This window comes from Seriola lalandi, unplaced genomic scaffold, assembly GCF_002814215.2.
Source record: "Seriola lalandi dorsalis isolate HSWRI2012SDOR001 ecotype SW California unplaced genomic scaffold, Sedor1 jcf7180002055006, whole genome shotgun sequence".
NCBI classification, from domain to species: Eukaryota; Metazoa; Chordata; class Actinopteri; order Carangiformes; family Carangidae; genus Seriola; species Seriola lalandi.
Window position 1 is genome coordinate 1941877 of NW_019525549.1, and position 15321 is coordinate 1957197.

Here is a 15321-nt window from a genome sequence, read left to right on the forward strand (position 1 = left end):
ACTTCACCACCATCCTATATCCCACCCTCCGGCCCCAGCCAGCCACAGAAGACCTGCCCATCATCACCAACACATGACCTATGCATCTATGATGAACATTCCTCCCCACTACACCTATGTCTGTACTAGGGGTAATCAGAGAGATGCTTCAGGTTACTCCAGACAAGAGGTACAGGGACACCTTAGATAAAGAACACACACACTTCTTGGACATGTTGAACAGTTTAGAAACTGAAAAGAGAGGAGCATGTGTAGTCACTGTTGGACACTCTTCAAAACTTCCAAATATTAAGGAGCAGCAGCTCCTCTGGTAGCTAAATATGTTTCTGCCTGCCACAGCCTGAGAGGATCACAATAACATCCCCATAAACACACAAGAATGATATTAAATGACTGTATATAAAATGTATATAATATAAATGTTGTATTTATTAAAATCTAAATCCATATCAGTTTGACAGGTTTAATAATTATTGTATGTATATTTTCATAATTTGTAAACTGCTATGGCAATAACATTTTTTTCTTCATGCTAATAAAGCTATTTTGAATATGACAGACACAGATAGACATCAGTCGTTTACTTTGACAAACACTGATGCATGACTTTAAGACTGATTTTCTGTTTACATCAACACATTTTGTCTGTTAGCTGAAGTCAGTAGATTCATTGATGCTGCTGCTTTCTATCCAGCTCAGCCTGCAGCGCTGCATCTCAGCTCTGGACTGTCACTTTCACCTATTACACGACCAATGCTGCTGGTGGCAGCTTCTATCAGCTCCGACTAATGGAGGTGACGAGGGCCAAAATAAAACCTGAGGTCTAGTGTCTGTGTGATCTGGTCAGTGTAAAGGCAGCAGAATTATTGACTCTGATGATCTGTATTATTGTGGGGTACGGGGGAGAGGGGATTAATGAAATTAGTGTTTATCGTGCAATGAAGACCCCGTCAATTAAAATATAGACTTTTTCATTACCTTTAAGGCATTAGGTGGTTAGAATGCTAGCGTCCTAAACAGTGAAAATAAACTCCTCAGCAAGATCTAACAACTGAAAAAAGATGAACTTGCCCTGCATTTATACTGCTGTCCTTATTCTTACAAACCTTGTGTTACAGCACATTCTCTCATTTCCACTCCGTTTTCTGTCTTTTGTGTGACAGTGAGGCGACCTGACAGAGGTATAAGCTGATTGGCCAGCTTGTGTGTATTCTCAGTGCTGATTTGCTCAGATGTAGAACCTGATAAACCCCAGTTAGAGTTCAAGTTTGGAGATAGAACATTTGTTTTCTCAATAAGAAAAAAAACAAAAAAAAACAAAAAAAAAAAAACACCTCATATAAAGTTAATAAGTTGTCAAAAATATGTGAATGACTCAATTTTGACAAAAATGTCAGATAGATAGATAAAATTACAATTCCAAGTGAACGATGTGGTGAAACAACACCTGACCCTGACAGGAGCATTAAGCATAAACAGTTTCATCCTGTTCCAATGAAGTTTGTGATCCTTTTTTTTTTTTTAATAAATTTGAGTGACTGACAGTGTTGTATCCAGACATTTCAATTTTGCAACATGTTACATCATCTAATTTCATGATGTGAGCCTCATTCACATACGTGACCAATCAATGGGAGTGTGACTGAGCACCCACCTGCCAGCGTCAGCTCAGTGAGGTTGTTGCGGGTGTGAGTTCCGGCCACTGCCAACAGGGCAATGGACGAGTCTGTTATGTCCTTGCAGTGTGCCAGGTCCAGCCTCTCCAGCTGAGGCATGTGGCGCTGCAGCAGCCTCAGAGTGGACTCGCTGACGTCCAGGCCAGACAGACGCAGCGTCACCATGTTCCTGAGTCTGCTGCGGGAAAACTCTGAACCTACAGGACAGGCAGAGGGGGGAGACGGTCACAGCTGGTACACCGGTGGCACACTTTGATGATCACATTTACTACCGTCATCTTTAAACCCAGGACTGTGAGAATATGGTCAGTGTGTCAAGACTCAGAGGAAACCTGCTGCAGCCTGAGACAGATCAGCTGTACTGCACAGCCTGAGGATGAAGTCACAGTCTGGACATGCTGAAGATGCCACAGTCACTATTAGGGATGGGCATCATTAAGATTATAATGGCACTACTACTTTTATTGATACCACCTATTGATCCGGTACTTTAACGGTTCTCTTATCTGTACCTTTTGTCATTTTGTAAGAAAAAAACCATGAACCATGCAGTTACCATCACCTGTTACACACCACTGTACTGCCATAATAACCATGATGCCATAACCTTGGAGGGAGAAAGAAGGGGAAAAACTATCCATCTATGAGTAAGACAGTTTAAAATGCTGTATTTGTATCATTCTGAAATAGTTTCTATAATATCTAAAATGAAAAATTCTGAATTTTCAGATTTGATTGTTTCACATGTAGCTAGAGTTACTGCCTCACAGTTGTCTGCCTCCTCCACTCAGACTTGTTCCAGGTCACATCCCGTTCATCCAGAGTCAGACAAAATAATCATCAATTGTGTGACATTTTGTCATAATTGCTATGAAGTCTTGAGTAATGGCTAAAAAGTTTTCTGAGGTCACACTGTCCTTGACCTTTGACCACCAAAATCTATACAGTTCATTCTTGCCTCCAAGTAAATGCTACATTAAAACAGGTGCTGACAAGCAGTGAATTTCATGAGGAAGTTATTATCATCAGAGAGAGTTTGAATTGATCAATGATTTTCCATTTAACTGTTTTGAACACGTCATTCTCCAACGTGTAATGATTAAGCAATCTGACAGGTGTAATGTCAGCGAGAGGGGAGGTTTCTGTGGTTCAACAAGACTGTATGTAGATGGTGTTCCTAATATTTTATCTACACCATTTATGATCAGTGAAGGTCAGTTTAATAACAGAAACACTGTTAAACAGCTCCATACACACCATGATGATCACACACATTTCTAAACAAAGCTGGACATTATAACCTTCAGAGGAGGATTTATTACAGGACTGTTTTATTACGCTACATCAGTTTTAGCTAGGTGTTCCTAATAAAAGACCAGAGTGGAGAGGAGGGGGTGGCATCAGAGCCAAAGGAGCACATTTTTAAATGACTATTTCAAATGGTAATGGAATAGAAAAATAATTTTAACTAAGAATCACCTCCTCTTCCACTAAGGACTAGTTTCAGGTTTTTGACCCCAACACGAGTGTCACCAACATGGAGGAACAAAATCCTGACTATTGGATCCAATAATCGACAACATAGTCGACTTTTACAAAATATTATGCAACTGATGCATGAAGGAGCTGAGCTTTTGGCCTAAGTCACAAGACCATCTTGGCACAAACATTGTGCCATCAAACCCTCTGCTGCAGGAAAGGAAATGGCCTGAGTGTGCAATCACAGAGCCCTACACAAAGTGACTGAGCTCTAAGCCTGCTTTTTTCTGCTGCTACTCACCAGGCGGCGTGATGAGCTCTTTAATTTGGGTGTCTTTAAGGCCTTCACACCAGCGCAGGTCCAGCAACCGCAGGTAGGGTAGACTTGGAGAGACCAGCGCTGACAGACAGGACCAGGACAGACCAGTCACCCTCAACTCCCTCAGACCTGAAGAGACAAAGGCAGATGAGGTAAGGAGACATGTAGAGACAGCACGATTTGTATGCCTGTTAGTGTCTTTGTACCTGGGAGCCTGGTGAGCAGACAGTTGAGCTGTCTCTTGGCCAGAGGGGTCCAGGACAGGTCCAGAGAGGTGGGCTGGCGTTTGATGATGCTCGCCAGGGCCTGGTTACTGAGCGGGCTGCACCGACTCACATCCACGTGGCTCCACAGACGCTTGTCGCAGCTCCTGTGTAGGACAGTAAGACAGGACTGGTTTTTTTCACAAGCTGCGTCCACCAGGTGAGTACAAGTTCAGATCAAAAGACACATATTGTGTGTGTTTTGTTTGTGGAGTGTGTGTGTGACGTACCACTTGTACCAGGCCTTACAGACAGTCATACAGGCCAGCAGCTCAGCTCTGCTCAGGTATCTGAACACAGACACCCACACCTCCTTCTCCCCTCCTCTCTCATTACCCACATCCTTAAAGGACGGCAGAGACAGCAAGGAGGGAGGAGACAGGGAGGAGGGAGCCAGAGGAGGAGCAGCTTCCTGTTCCTCTGAAGAAGACACAGAGCGATCTCTAGTGCCTCTGTCGCCATGGTTACCGCGCAGACGCGGCCTACAAGATAACCAACAAAACATCAGATGGGGTTTGGATGTGAATATATTATTAGCCAACTGTAAATGCAATAGAGGTCTTACAGTACATGTGTTCAGTATAGTTTCTATTGAGCCAAATACTGGTCTTTCATCAGGTGTGTGCAAGGTTAAACCTCTGATTACACTTTATCACTGTCACCCCATTCTTTTATTTTGTTGCCATGTGTAGCCTCCTGTTCCAGATCACCTGTTGCAGCCAGGAGCACAGGTGTAGGGGTGTGGCCCAGAGAGGAAAGGAGAGAGAGAATAGTTTGAAGGAATACAAATAGCGAGAGAAATGCTTCTGTTGGTAGACAGAGGAGCTCTGACAGAGGTTAAAACAAGACTAGTTTAAAACCTGGTGACTGTGTTTGGTCAATATGGGAAACTGAGGACATAGGTTTCAGCCTAGTGTCAGGTGCTTTCAGTCTATTATCAGCTGGTTTCAGTCTAGTGTGATCTGGTTTCAGTCTAGCATCAGCTGGTTTTGGTTGTACCTGCCAGGGCCTCTCGGGGTAACGCTGTCGGCTGTGGTGTCGGCACTCTTGAGTCGTGAAGGTTTGGACAGCGCCGTCTTCCTCTGGATGAAGCCCTGCTGACCACCAGCAGCCACTGCAGCTGAACTCGGACCCATGGCTGCTTCCAGCTTTGGAACTATGGATCCTGAGCAGCAGCAGCAACAACATATTTGTTTAACTCGTTCACTTCGACTCTTCTGTTCAGTTATGGAACATGAATACAAACTCTACTTCAGTGTTTCTGTTTGACCACATTGAAGGGATAACACTGTAGCTGCTGGGGTTTTCGGGTCTTACCAGATTGCCTCTTGGCCTTGTGGGGGCGCTGTAGAGTGACAGTCAGGTAGGAGCCGCTCAGCAGGTCATCGTTCAGATCAGACACCAGGAGGACCGGGGGTTCTGGGTCTGAATCCCAGCGCCCTTCCTCTTCCACCTCCTCATCCTCTTCCTCCTCATCATCTTCCAGTGTGTCCATCTCCTCCTCTTCAGGGTCAAACTCTTGCCCCTCACTGTCCTCATCTTCATCTTCATCGTCGTCAGTCCTGCGTCTCCTCCTACGCTGACGATGGCGTCGCTCTTTGTCTTCATCTTCGCTGTCCTCTTCATCCTCCTCTTCTTCTTCATCATCATCATCATCGTCGTCATCATCAGAGTCCTCCGACTCGTCTCCTCTTCGCTGCATCCTGGAGCCTCCCCTCAGCCTCACCCCCCGCCCCCTCCGTCCATTCTCCCTCATGCCCATCCCTCGCTTTAGCTTGAGGATGGAGGAGGAGCCGGGAGTCATGAGCCCTCCTCTGCTTCCTCTCTGGGCTGAGCCTCCTCTCAACAGACCCCTCCTGTTGGCGCCAAACCCCCTCCTGGCTGAGTGGCTCCCCCCTCGAGCATGGAGAACCATCTTTCTTCTTTGAGAGGCTGCAGAGACGGAGAGATGGACAAAACAGACGATCAGGTTACAACAAAGATCTGAATGACAAAATGAAGTTCAAGGTGTATTTTACTTTTATTTTGTTTGATTAATCAACAGACAAACTGTCACTGTCAGGCAGTAACAGTGAAAAGTTGCTTCAGATTAACTATTTAACAGAAACCTTCATCATCGTCATCACTAGCAGAGTCGTCTCCATCACGGCTGTGTCTCTGCCGTCGATAAATCTTTGCCATACGAGCGTCCAGGAGGGAGGAAGATTTGCGTTTCTGCAGTTGACAGGAGGAGGGAAAATTGAAGTAAGGATAGAAAGAAGAATTAAAAAAATTAAATAAAAAGGAAGGAGACAGAAAATGCAGAAAGTATGACACAAAAAGCAAACTGTTAGAGACCTTCAGTTTAAAGTGCAGTTAGAAATAATCAACATCTTAAAAAAAACAAAACAAAAACACACTCACAACTGGATGGCCATCACCTCTGTCACTTTTCAACTGCTGGAGGAAGAGAAAGCAAAATATCAGAAGTGACTTCAGAAACTGACAGCTTGAAAAAACTGAAGTCAAAAAACATGTTTTGCCAATATTTTCCTTGCTCCTACAGTAAATCATGGAACACCACACAGGTTTCCATTTTCTATAGTAGAGCCCTTATTGTTGTGACTCAGAGTTTAGGGCAGGGGTCGGAAAGTAAGTTTGACCCAGGGCCAATTATTTTCTAATCCATTAGATGGTGGCTAGAACATAAAAATGCAACTGGGATTTACCTCGTTGCTGTTCAAATGTGTCAGTACACATAAATTTGAATGATTAACTGAACTTGTGTTATTTTTTGTATAATACCAAACATTACATCTCCGTTCCTGGCTGTTTGAGAGGTCTGTCAAGGGAGCAACAGAATCTTTTGAACTTTGGTCAGAACCTTTTCAGAATAAGAATGGTTGTATAGAGAAAGAACATGAAGAATGCAGAGTACATCATCACGCTCATACCATGGACCAAACCACTGCACAAGAACAGCTGCATCTCAATAAATTAGAATATCATGGAAAAGTTCATTTATTTCAGTAATTCAATTCAAAAAGTTAAAAACTCATGTTATATAGATTCATGACAGAGTGAAATCATTCAAGCCTTTATTTCTTTTAATTTTGATGATTATGGCTAACAGCTAATGAAAACCCAAAATTCAGTATCTCAGAAAATTAGAACATTTCATGAGACCAATTAAAAAAAAAAAAAAAAAAAAAAAAAAAAAAAAAAAAAAAAAAGGCCTACTGAAAAGTATGTTCATGTATATGCACTCAACACTTGGTCGGGGCTCCTTTTGCATGAATTACTGCATCAATGTGACGTGGCATGGAGGCGATCAGCCTGTGGCACTGCTGAGGTGTTATGGAAGCCCAGGTTTGTTTGATAGCGGCCTTCAGCTCGTCTGCATTGTTGGGCCTGGTGTCTCATCTTCCTCTTGACAAAACCCCATAGATTCTCTATGGGGTTCAGGTCAGGCGAGTTTGCTGGCCAATCAAGCACAGTGATTCAATCAAACCAGGTATTGGTACTTTTGGCAGTATGGGCAGGTGCCAAGTCCTGCTGGAAAATGAAATCAGTATCTCCATAAAGCTGGTCAGCAGAAGGAAACATGAAGTGCTCTAAAAATTTCCTGGTAGACGGCTGCGTTGACTTTGCACTTGATAAAACACAGTGGACCAACACCAGCAGATGACATGGCTCCCCAAATCATCACTGATGTGGAAACTTCACACTGGACTTCAAGCAACTTGGATTCTGTGCCTCTCCATTCTTCCTCCAGACTCTGGGACCTTGAGTTCCAAATGAAATGCAAAATTTACTTTCATCTGAAAAGAGGACTTTGGACCACTGAGCAACAGTCCAGTCATTTTTCTCCTTAGCCCAGGTAAGACGCTTCCGACGTTTTCTCTGGTTCAGGAGTGGCTTTACACGAGGAATGCGACAGTTGTAGCCCGTGTCCTGGATATATCTGTGCGTGGTGGCTCTTGATGCACTGATTCCAGCCTCAGTCCACTCCTTGTGAATCTCCCCCAAATTCTTGAATGGCCTTTGCTTCACAATCCTCAAGGCTGTGGTTCTCCCTGTTGCTTGTGCACCTTTTTCTACCACACTTTTTCCTTCCACTCAACTTTCTGTGAATATGCTTGGATACAGCATTCTGAACAGCCAGCTTCTTTAGCAATGACCTTTTGTGGCTTACCCTCAATGACTGTCTCCTGGACAACTGTCCAGTCAGCTGTGTTCCCCATGATTGTGTAGTCTACTGAACCAGACAGAGACCATTTACAGGCTCAGGAAACATTTGCAAGTGTTTTGAATTAATCAACTGATTAGACTGTGACACCGTGAGTCTACAATATTGAACATTTTCACAATATTCTCATTTTCTGAGATACTGAATTTTGGGTTTTCATTAGCTGTAAGCAATAATCATCAAAATTAAAAGAAATAAACACTTGAAATGTTTCACTCTGTGTAATGAATCTATATAATATACAAGTTTCACTTTTTGAATTGAATTACTAAAATAAATGAACTTTTCCATGATATTCTAATTTATTGAGATGCACCTGTATATAACATCACTTCACTTCCTGTGGCCCAAGTCCTTACATCTGATTTACACTGTTCCAACGTCAACCTTCCAGAAATACAGTCATGTCGAGAAACGTTTACTATTCAAGTGCCCTGAATTAGATACCATTTTATTTCCAAAATTACAACATCTGCACATGATTCGTTTTTTTTTTTTTAGTTTTAGAAAAGTTGTACAGCTGTACAACAGTGGGAGGGTCCATCTTAGATTTTATGGACTGACTATAAAGTCTAACATAGACACTCAGTGAGCACTTAATTAGGAACACCTGTACATCTGCTTATTCATGCAGTTATCCAATCAGCCAATCATGTGGCAGCAGATCCAAGTGAGGAGTTCCAGTTCATGTTATCAAACATTAGAATGAGAACAAATGTTACTCAGTGACTTTGAGCTTCATGATTGTTGGTGTCAGACACTGGTCTGAGTTTCTGAAGTTGCTGATCTGATTTTCACTCACATCAGTCTTTACTTCGAATGGAGCAACAACAAAAGAATCCAGAGAGCAGAAGCTCTGTGTTGATCAGAGGTCAAAGGAAAATGGACAGGCTGGTTGGAGCTGACAGAGAGACTACGGTCACTCAGATAACCACTCTTTACAACTGTGCTGAGCAGAGAAGCTTCAGAGTGAACAAGTCCAACCTACAACAGCAGAAGACGTCATAAGGCTCCACTTCCTTTCACCAAAACCAGAAACCTGAGGCTGCAGTGGACAAGAATGAGCCAACACTTGAAAGTTGAAGACCTGGTCTAATGGATCTGGATTTGTGCTGAGGCAGCAGATGGTCAGGCACGAGTCTGAATCCATGGACCAACCAGTCTAGGCTGGTGGTGGTGGTGTGATGGTGTGGAGAATGTTTTCTTCTCAATTCCAATCAATCATTGTATGAATGTCTCAGTCCAAGTATTGTTGCTGACCATGTTCATCCTTTATGGCCACAGTTCACTATCTTCTAATGGCTCCTTCCAGCAGGATAATGCTCCATATCACAAACTGGTTTCGTCAACTTGACAGTTCACTGAACAATGAGAGACCAAAGACCAGAGACCAAAGAATAAAAAAGTGAACAGTTCAAATACTTAAGTGTCTGGACTGTATGCAGTCAGAAAATAACAGGGTGGGTTTGTCCGACTACATGATGTCCACTATGATGAGCTGCGAGAAAAATCATTTAGAGTATGGAGAAAGGGAAAACGGCTGACTGTGAGAGAAGAGGCACTGCTCCTGTATGAACTACGGAAACAGGAAGTCATTCTCCGTCAGTAACACCATCACATGGACAGTGGAATTTACAAGAGTCGTGTCTCTTCTCTTGAAAACGATGGAAAGGGAAAAAAAGGGGTGGAGTGCACAGGACAGACGAGTGGATGTACGCAGAGTAGGCGGCACCTCTCACCAGTCTCGAGCTGATTGGCTGAGAAGGCAGAGGGGCCGCCACCAATAGAAGTGATGCTGAGGAGGAGGAGCAGGAAGGAAGAGGAGGGAAGAAGCCACAGCGAACCACTTCCCCATCCTGCTGGGAGCCCACAGGACCCCCTATGGTAGCAGAGGGCCCAGGGCCCAGCCTGAGGACAAGGGGCCCATGGGGACGGAGGTGCTGCTGGTGGCTGGCAGCCAACGATTCATCGCTGCCTGATGACTGGCGAAGTTAAATAAAATTTAAAAGGAAATCAAAATTAAAGCAACCAAAAAACAAAACAAAAACAAAAATCAAATAATGGAAACAAACACACAGGAGATACACGACACCCATTAGACACACTGCAACTGAGTGTGTATGCACGCCGCGCTGGTAGACTGTCTGCACTGGTGTGTTAAAAATACAGGAAGTATGAAACCCCGACACTGTGTGTGTGTGTGTGTGTGTGTGTGTGTGTGTGTGTGTGTGTGTTTTTTTAACGAGACATTGTGTACCTCTGGGTCAGTGATTCCTTGGACACACTTTGGGCACTCCCAACAGCTGGGCAGGTCTTTATTCACCACTCCTTCACCCTGAACCTGCAGAGCCAGACAAACAAGAAAAATTAAACAGAAGAAAAGAAGAGGAAATAAAAAGTTAACCAGAACCTTGTTTATGGCACCATTGGCTCCTTTTCAAGCTTTCACTTAAAGCTCCATACATTCTTAAAAAAAAAAAAAAAAAAAAAAGGTAGATGTCCATGTGTTGTATGATTATAGATCAGGTCTAGGTTCTATATTAATACTGTGAAAGTATCAAAGCGCTCAGTCCACAGAAAAATGGACACAGCCTGTATTCAGAAACTGAGCCTTAAAACCAGCTGTTGGGACTTCTGATTGGTGACTGCTTTGTTGTGACACCACAAAGTTCCAGAATTCTACTTTCATCTTGTCATTTCGGAGCACTGAATGTAGATTGATGAGGGAGCGTGCGTGCTGTACCGTGAGGCAGGCAGGATGGACTATCTGTGCACAGTTGGAACACTCCATCAGGGTGAGGGAGGGGTCTCCACTTTCCTCCTGATTGGGCTCTTTGCAGATCTCACACACTGCAGACAGGGGGAGGCCCGGCTGGAGGGAAGAGAGCATTACTAAAACACGCTTATTCAACCAGAGCTGCTGACAAATATTTTTTAATCAATTAATCAAATATGTAAAATAGTCGGTGGATTAAGAAATTCATTTTCCTCAAAGAAAAACAAAAAAAAAAAAAAACAAAAAAAAACAAAACCAAAAAATTTCATTTACAGCTTCATTGTGGGATCTTTACGTATAAATGAATGTCCATTAGATTTCAGTCAGTGCCATGTAAATCTGTCTGTATTCTGCAGTGTGCTGCAGGTTTACATCTGGTGTCTATGGGAACTTTGGTTTGCTGAACAGGGCAGTAACCGTCGAGACGTAGTAAGATACATTACAGTCCGGCCTCCCCATGTATCACTTTCTTTTGTGGGGGGCCAGTTCGATTATGACCAACACATATTACCATTGGAGAGCACTGACTTTCAAAAAAAAAAAAAAAAAATGATCCACACACTGTTCAATGTTTCCATGATTAGAAATGAACATTTCAGTCAGACTGTATCATCAGACATCAGCTACTTCTCTCCTCTCCTATCACATGTTCATAACAGTTTGTTCATCAGACAAAAGAACAAAAATACTCAGTAAGAAACTTTACAATATCATTAGTCCTACTTTAGTCATTAGAAAATATTTCTAGTGTTTCTTTTTTATTCTAGTCATGTGATCATGTTGTTTACATTTTACCTTGTTGAATATCACTTTACAACATCACTATAACTGAATTTGGGGACAGGTATCAAAGTTTCTTCTCATATCATTAATACTTTAATCATGTCATGACAATGTTGCTTATAATTACAACTCTGCCTATTTCACATTAACACACTCGTACCTGGACAAGTAAACCCAGAGTTAACTGAACAAGGTGATAACCAGCTTCATAATACAGGTACAGGATCTGGGCGGTCAATGTTAGATTCAACATTTACAAGTGACCTTTTAAATGTTTACACTGAACTGCAGCCACCACTTTCTAAACCTGCAGAGCTTACTGGACCAATGAAAAAAACTGACGTCACGACTCAGCAACTACATTGATTCTGCAGAAAAACATTTGTTCTAATGAAATTAAGCATTCAAGAGAAAAAACATAAATTAAAAATTAAAAAAATTATAATCCTTATTATTGTAGTTGATGCCACTGACTGCAGCGTCTTCTGGTGGCAACTTGTATAAATCAATAAATAAATGACTTACAGACAGACACTGTCGAAGGACACAGGTCTGCTTGAGCTTCCCTGGTCCTCCGAACTTCTTCATGTCTCTGCAAAAGTTACAGTCTCCACACTCTGGCCTCATACAGGCTTCACAGCGTTTACACCTGCAGAGACAGGAAGCACAACAGCAGCCGGATGATCACTGAAGACAGTTAATCATACACCTACACCAATTATAAAAGACATAATATTGACTCCAAACTACTGGTCTTTGCTGAACTACACTGAGACACACGCTTTGTTACCTGACCCTGCGCCGCCTCAGCACAGACATGGAGGAGGCTGGTTTCTGTGGTCGGGGGATGATGGGCGTGGAGGCCAGTTTAGGGCGAGGAGGAGGTGGTGGAGGAGGAGGCGGCTGGTACCACGAGGGCTGGCGGAGGGGAGCAGAGAAGTTAAGTAGTAACAAGGGTGGAGGTAAAAATTAAATAAATATATACAACATACAGTAGCTGTCATAAACACTGGGTATTAATGTATAACAATTAGGTGGGAGCTGTGAGACTCTCCCTTCAGTGGGCAGGTGTGTATTATTGCTGGAGCCACCAGAGCTGACAGCCAACACATCTGTCTGTAATCTTGGTTGTTTGGGTCTCAAACCTTGTGCAGAACCAGACTCACAGCTCTAAAGTGCAGGCAACTTCTGGATACTCATAATTTGGAAAAGAAATGCAATGCAATGCTGCAATACTATAGCAAGGTTTAAGTGTTTATGGGATAATGGGAAATAAACAACAAATGGAAAATAGGGCACTTTTGTACCTAAAATATTTATTTCGCATTGAATGCTTAAAGAACTGGCAAACTGAATTTTAAAGTGAAATCAAGAAGGCCATGATCCCTTATCTCCCCCCCATTCTTTTTGGGTTGTGAACAAAGAAATTGTGAAGGACGGATCATGTTCAGCAATGAGGGTGCACACACGTATTTTTTGATCACAGACAGTCAGTCATCAATGACTGGTAACGTAGTTGTATGTTGGTGTACGCAGACAGCAGCTTCATGACTGGGGTCCAATTCATGACAAGAGAACACTTTTATATATATATATAAAAAAAAAAAAAAAAAAAAAAAAAAACACAACCACTGGTGGCAGATAGTAGCTTCCTCGAGAACACCGTGTAGAAACAAGGCGCCTGGCTCCTTCAGGCCGCTGGATCCAACACTGCCAGTGTTGCCAAGACCCACCCCACTCTGCTTCTGATTGGCTAGTAGAGTTGGTTAGCTTTAGTGTATGGTTAGGTTGACAGCGAGAGCTGCGTTCCTCTCATACAATTGGTATGTGAAATTTATTACATGATAAACCGCATCCAAGAGTATTGACTTTTCATTTTTTCTCTCACAGCGTTACAATGGAGATCCGGCACAGTTCCGGTATACTTTAAGCCCTGAATATGTTTCTAGAACATTAGCTTCATATGATGACACTAAGGCACACTCAAACATCTAAAAACATTGCAACTTTCATCACAACCTTTAAGAGAAGAAATCAGGTATTTTAGCTGCAAAAATTCCAAAAAAAGTCTGTGTAATCCTGGAAGGACTGACCAAAAGTGTCTAAAAGTGAGGACTGCTCACCCTTTTTGGCCACTTAACAATGGGTTTTCCTGTGTAGGACAATTTGGTGTTGTCACTGGCGTGCTCTTTCAATAGCGCCTGCAGGACACAAGATACGAGATAGAAAGCAGAGGAAAGGACAGAAATAAATATTAAGAAAGATGTTTTATTACAACACCAGCAAAACACACAGACGTCATACCTTGATGTGTGTAATAAGTGCCGGGGCATTGTGTATCCCTGCTGGGACACACTTCTTGTTGGAGGGCAGTGCCTCCAGTTTACCCAACAAGTTCAAGAGCCCCTCCAGCTCCAGAGGAGTCAGATGAACTTTAGCTTCAGACTGCTGCTCTGAAGCCTCATCGGCACTGCCACCATCCACCGCCTCCTTCACCTGCTCACTGGCCAGTTCTGAGCCGGACGGCTTCTTTAGACCTGACAGAAGGAACGAGTTACACAGTCTATCAACAACAAGATGAGCCCCCTCGAAAACATTCTGCCCCCGTCTATGCTCAAGTTCATACCGATGCCCAGCGAGTGTTTCTGAAATTCTGGTGTGAGGTAGGAGGTCTTGGTCAGGCTGAAGACATAACGCTCCAACACATACCAACACATCTCATAGTAGAAGGGGTAACGAAACTTCACTGGGACCTGTGGCGGAGGTGAAGGAAAACCATCTCAGAGTCCATCACATCACAGAGTCTCATCACACACAGCTTCAGTGTCTGTACCTACCCGCGTTCGGTCCTCTATGTTACAGATGTTCAGTTGCATAGGGATGTTGAAGCTGTGCAGAAAGTTCCCTCCAAACACCATGGAGTCCACAGGGGTGTAGACGGCATGAATCCATCCTGAGTATGGAAGGAAATTGATAAAATTTTATTGATACCAATATCGATCTGCTTATCAGTCTGATTCTTGATCAGTTTTCTGTGTGGGCTGAAACGATTCCTTGAGAAACTCAATTAACTTGATTATTAAAAATCACCAAAGCAAATTCTTTGCATCAAAGCTTTGTTTACTCCATATGAAGTTCTGTTGATACATGAGTTGAAGCAGATGTGATTAGATGGGGCAGTAAAATATTCAGTTTATTTGACTGCAGTAAGTATCATCAGTAGGTGTAGGACAATCCTTCAACACAGTTGATAAAAGTACAGAATTTTTCTTCAGGAAAGCAATTAGTTCCTGTTTTCTTTTCTCTCATATTTTCTATTGCTCTTTAATGAGACAAAGGTATTTTCTAATGCAATTTCTCCATCCATCGATGAATACTCAATTACTAAAAGCTGCAGTCTACACACATTTTCAGCATCAACACAACTGTTTTAGTATCTGAGTGTGAACACAGTGGAGAAAGATTTAATGTTGGTTCTCTGTAAATATTAGTTATAAAGAGTACGGTCTAGTGTATCTGCTGTTTACATATATGTATGACATCCTTCAGCATATAGATATAGAGAGAGATATAGAGAGAGAGCGCGAGCAAGTGTGAGTGTGAGACCTGAGGGTATGATGAAGGTGCAGCCTTGCTTCAGTTCAATCCTCTGGCAGTCAGATGCTCGGTCTCCCAGGAAAACATCTCCCTGTTTCCCCGACAGCACCCAGTTCTCATATAGCTCCAGGTTCTGAGGGGTGGGAGGGATGAGCCAGAATACCTGAAATGCACACCTGCAGTCATGAGCACACTCTGCC

General features: G+C 42.8%; 1 protein-coding gene across 1 annotated transcript in view; it reads right to left on the bottom strand.

Annotated features, from left to right (window-relative positions):
- Positions 1 to 15321, bottom strand: part of LOC111647621 (lysine-specific demethylase 2A-like) — a 22229-nt gene that overhangs the window by 3742 nt on the left and 3166 nt on the right. Inside the window, exons 5-21 of the mRNA XM_023397248.2 lie at positions 14362 to 14477; positions 14151 to 14277; positions 13829 to 14061; positions 13648 to 13725; positions 12315 to 12442; positions 12050 to 12173; positions 10709 to 10837; positions 10223 to 10306; positions 9705 to 9947; positions 6141 to 6176; positions 5846 to 5951; positions 5055 to 5669; positions 4737 to 4902; positions 3968 to 4219; positions 3681 to 3844; positions 3457 to 3603; positions 1655 to 1873 (exon numbers count right to left, since the gene is read on the bottom strand). Coding sequence (XP_023253016.2) covers positions 1655 to 1873; positions 3457 to 3603; positions 3681 to 3844; positions 3968 to 4219; positions 4737 to 4902; positions 5055 to 5669; positions 5846 to 5951; positions 6141 to 6176; positions 9705 to 9947; positions 10223 to 10306; positions 10709 to 10837; positions 12050 to 12173; positions 12315 to 12442; positions 13648 to 13725; positions 13829 to 14061; positions 14151 to 14277; positions 14362 to 14477 — 2967 coding nt within the window. The remainder of the gene's footprint in view (positions 1 to 1654; positions 1874 to 3456; positions 3604 to 3680; positions 3845 to 3967; positions 4220 to 4736; positions 4903 to 5054; positions 5670 to 5845; positions 5952 to 6140; positions 6177 to 9704; positions 9948 to 10222; positions 10307 to 10708; positions 10838 to 12049; positions 12174 to 12314; positions 12443 to 13647; positions 13726 to 13828; positions 14062 to 14150; positions 14278 to 14361; positions 14478 to 15321) is intronic.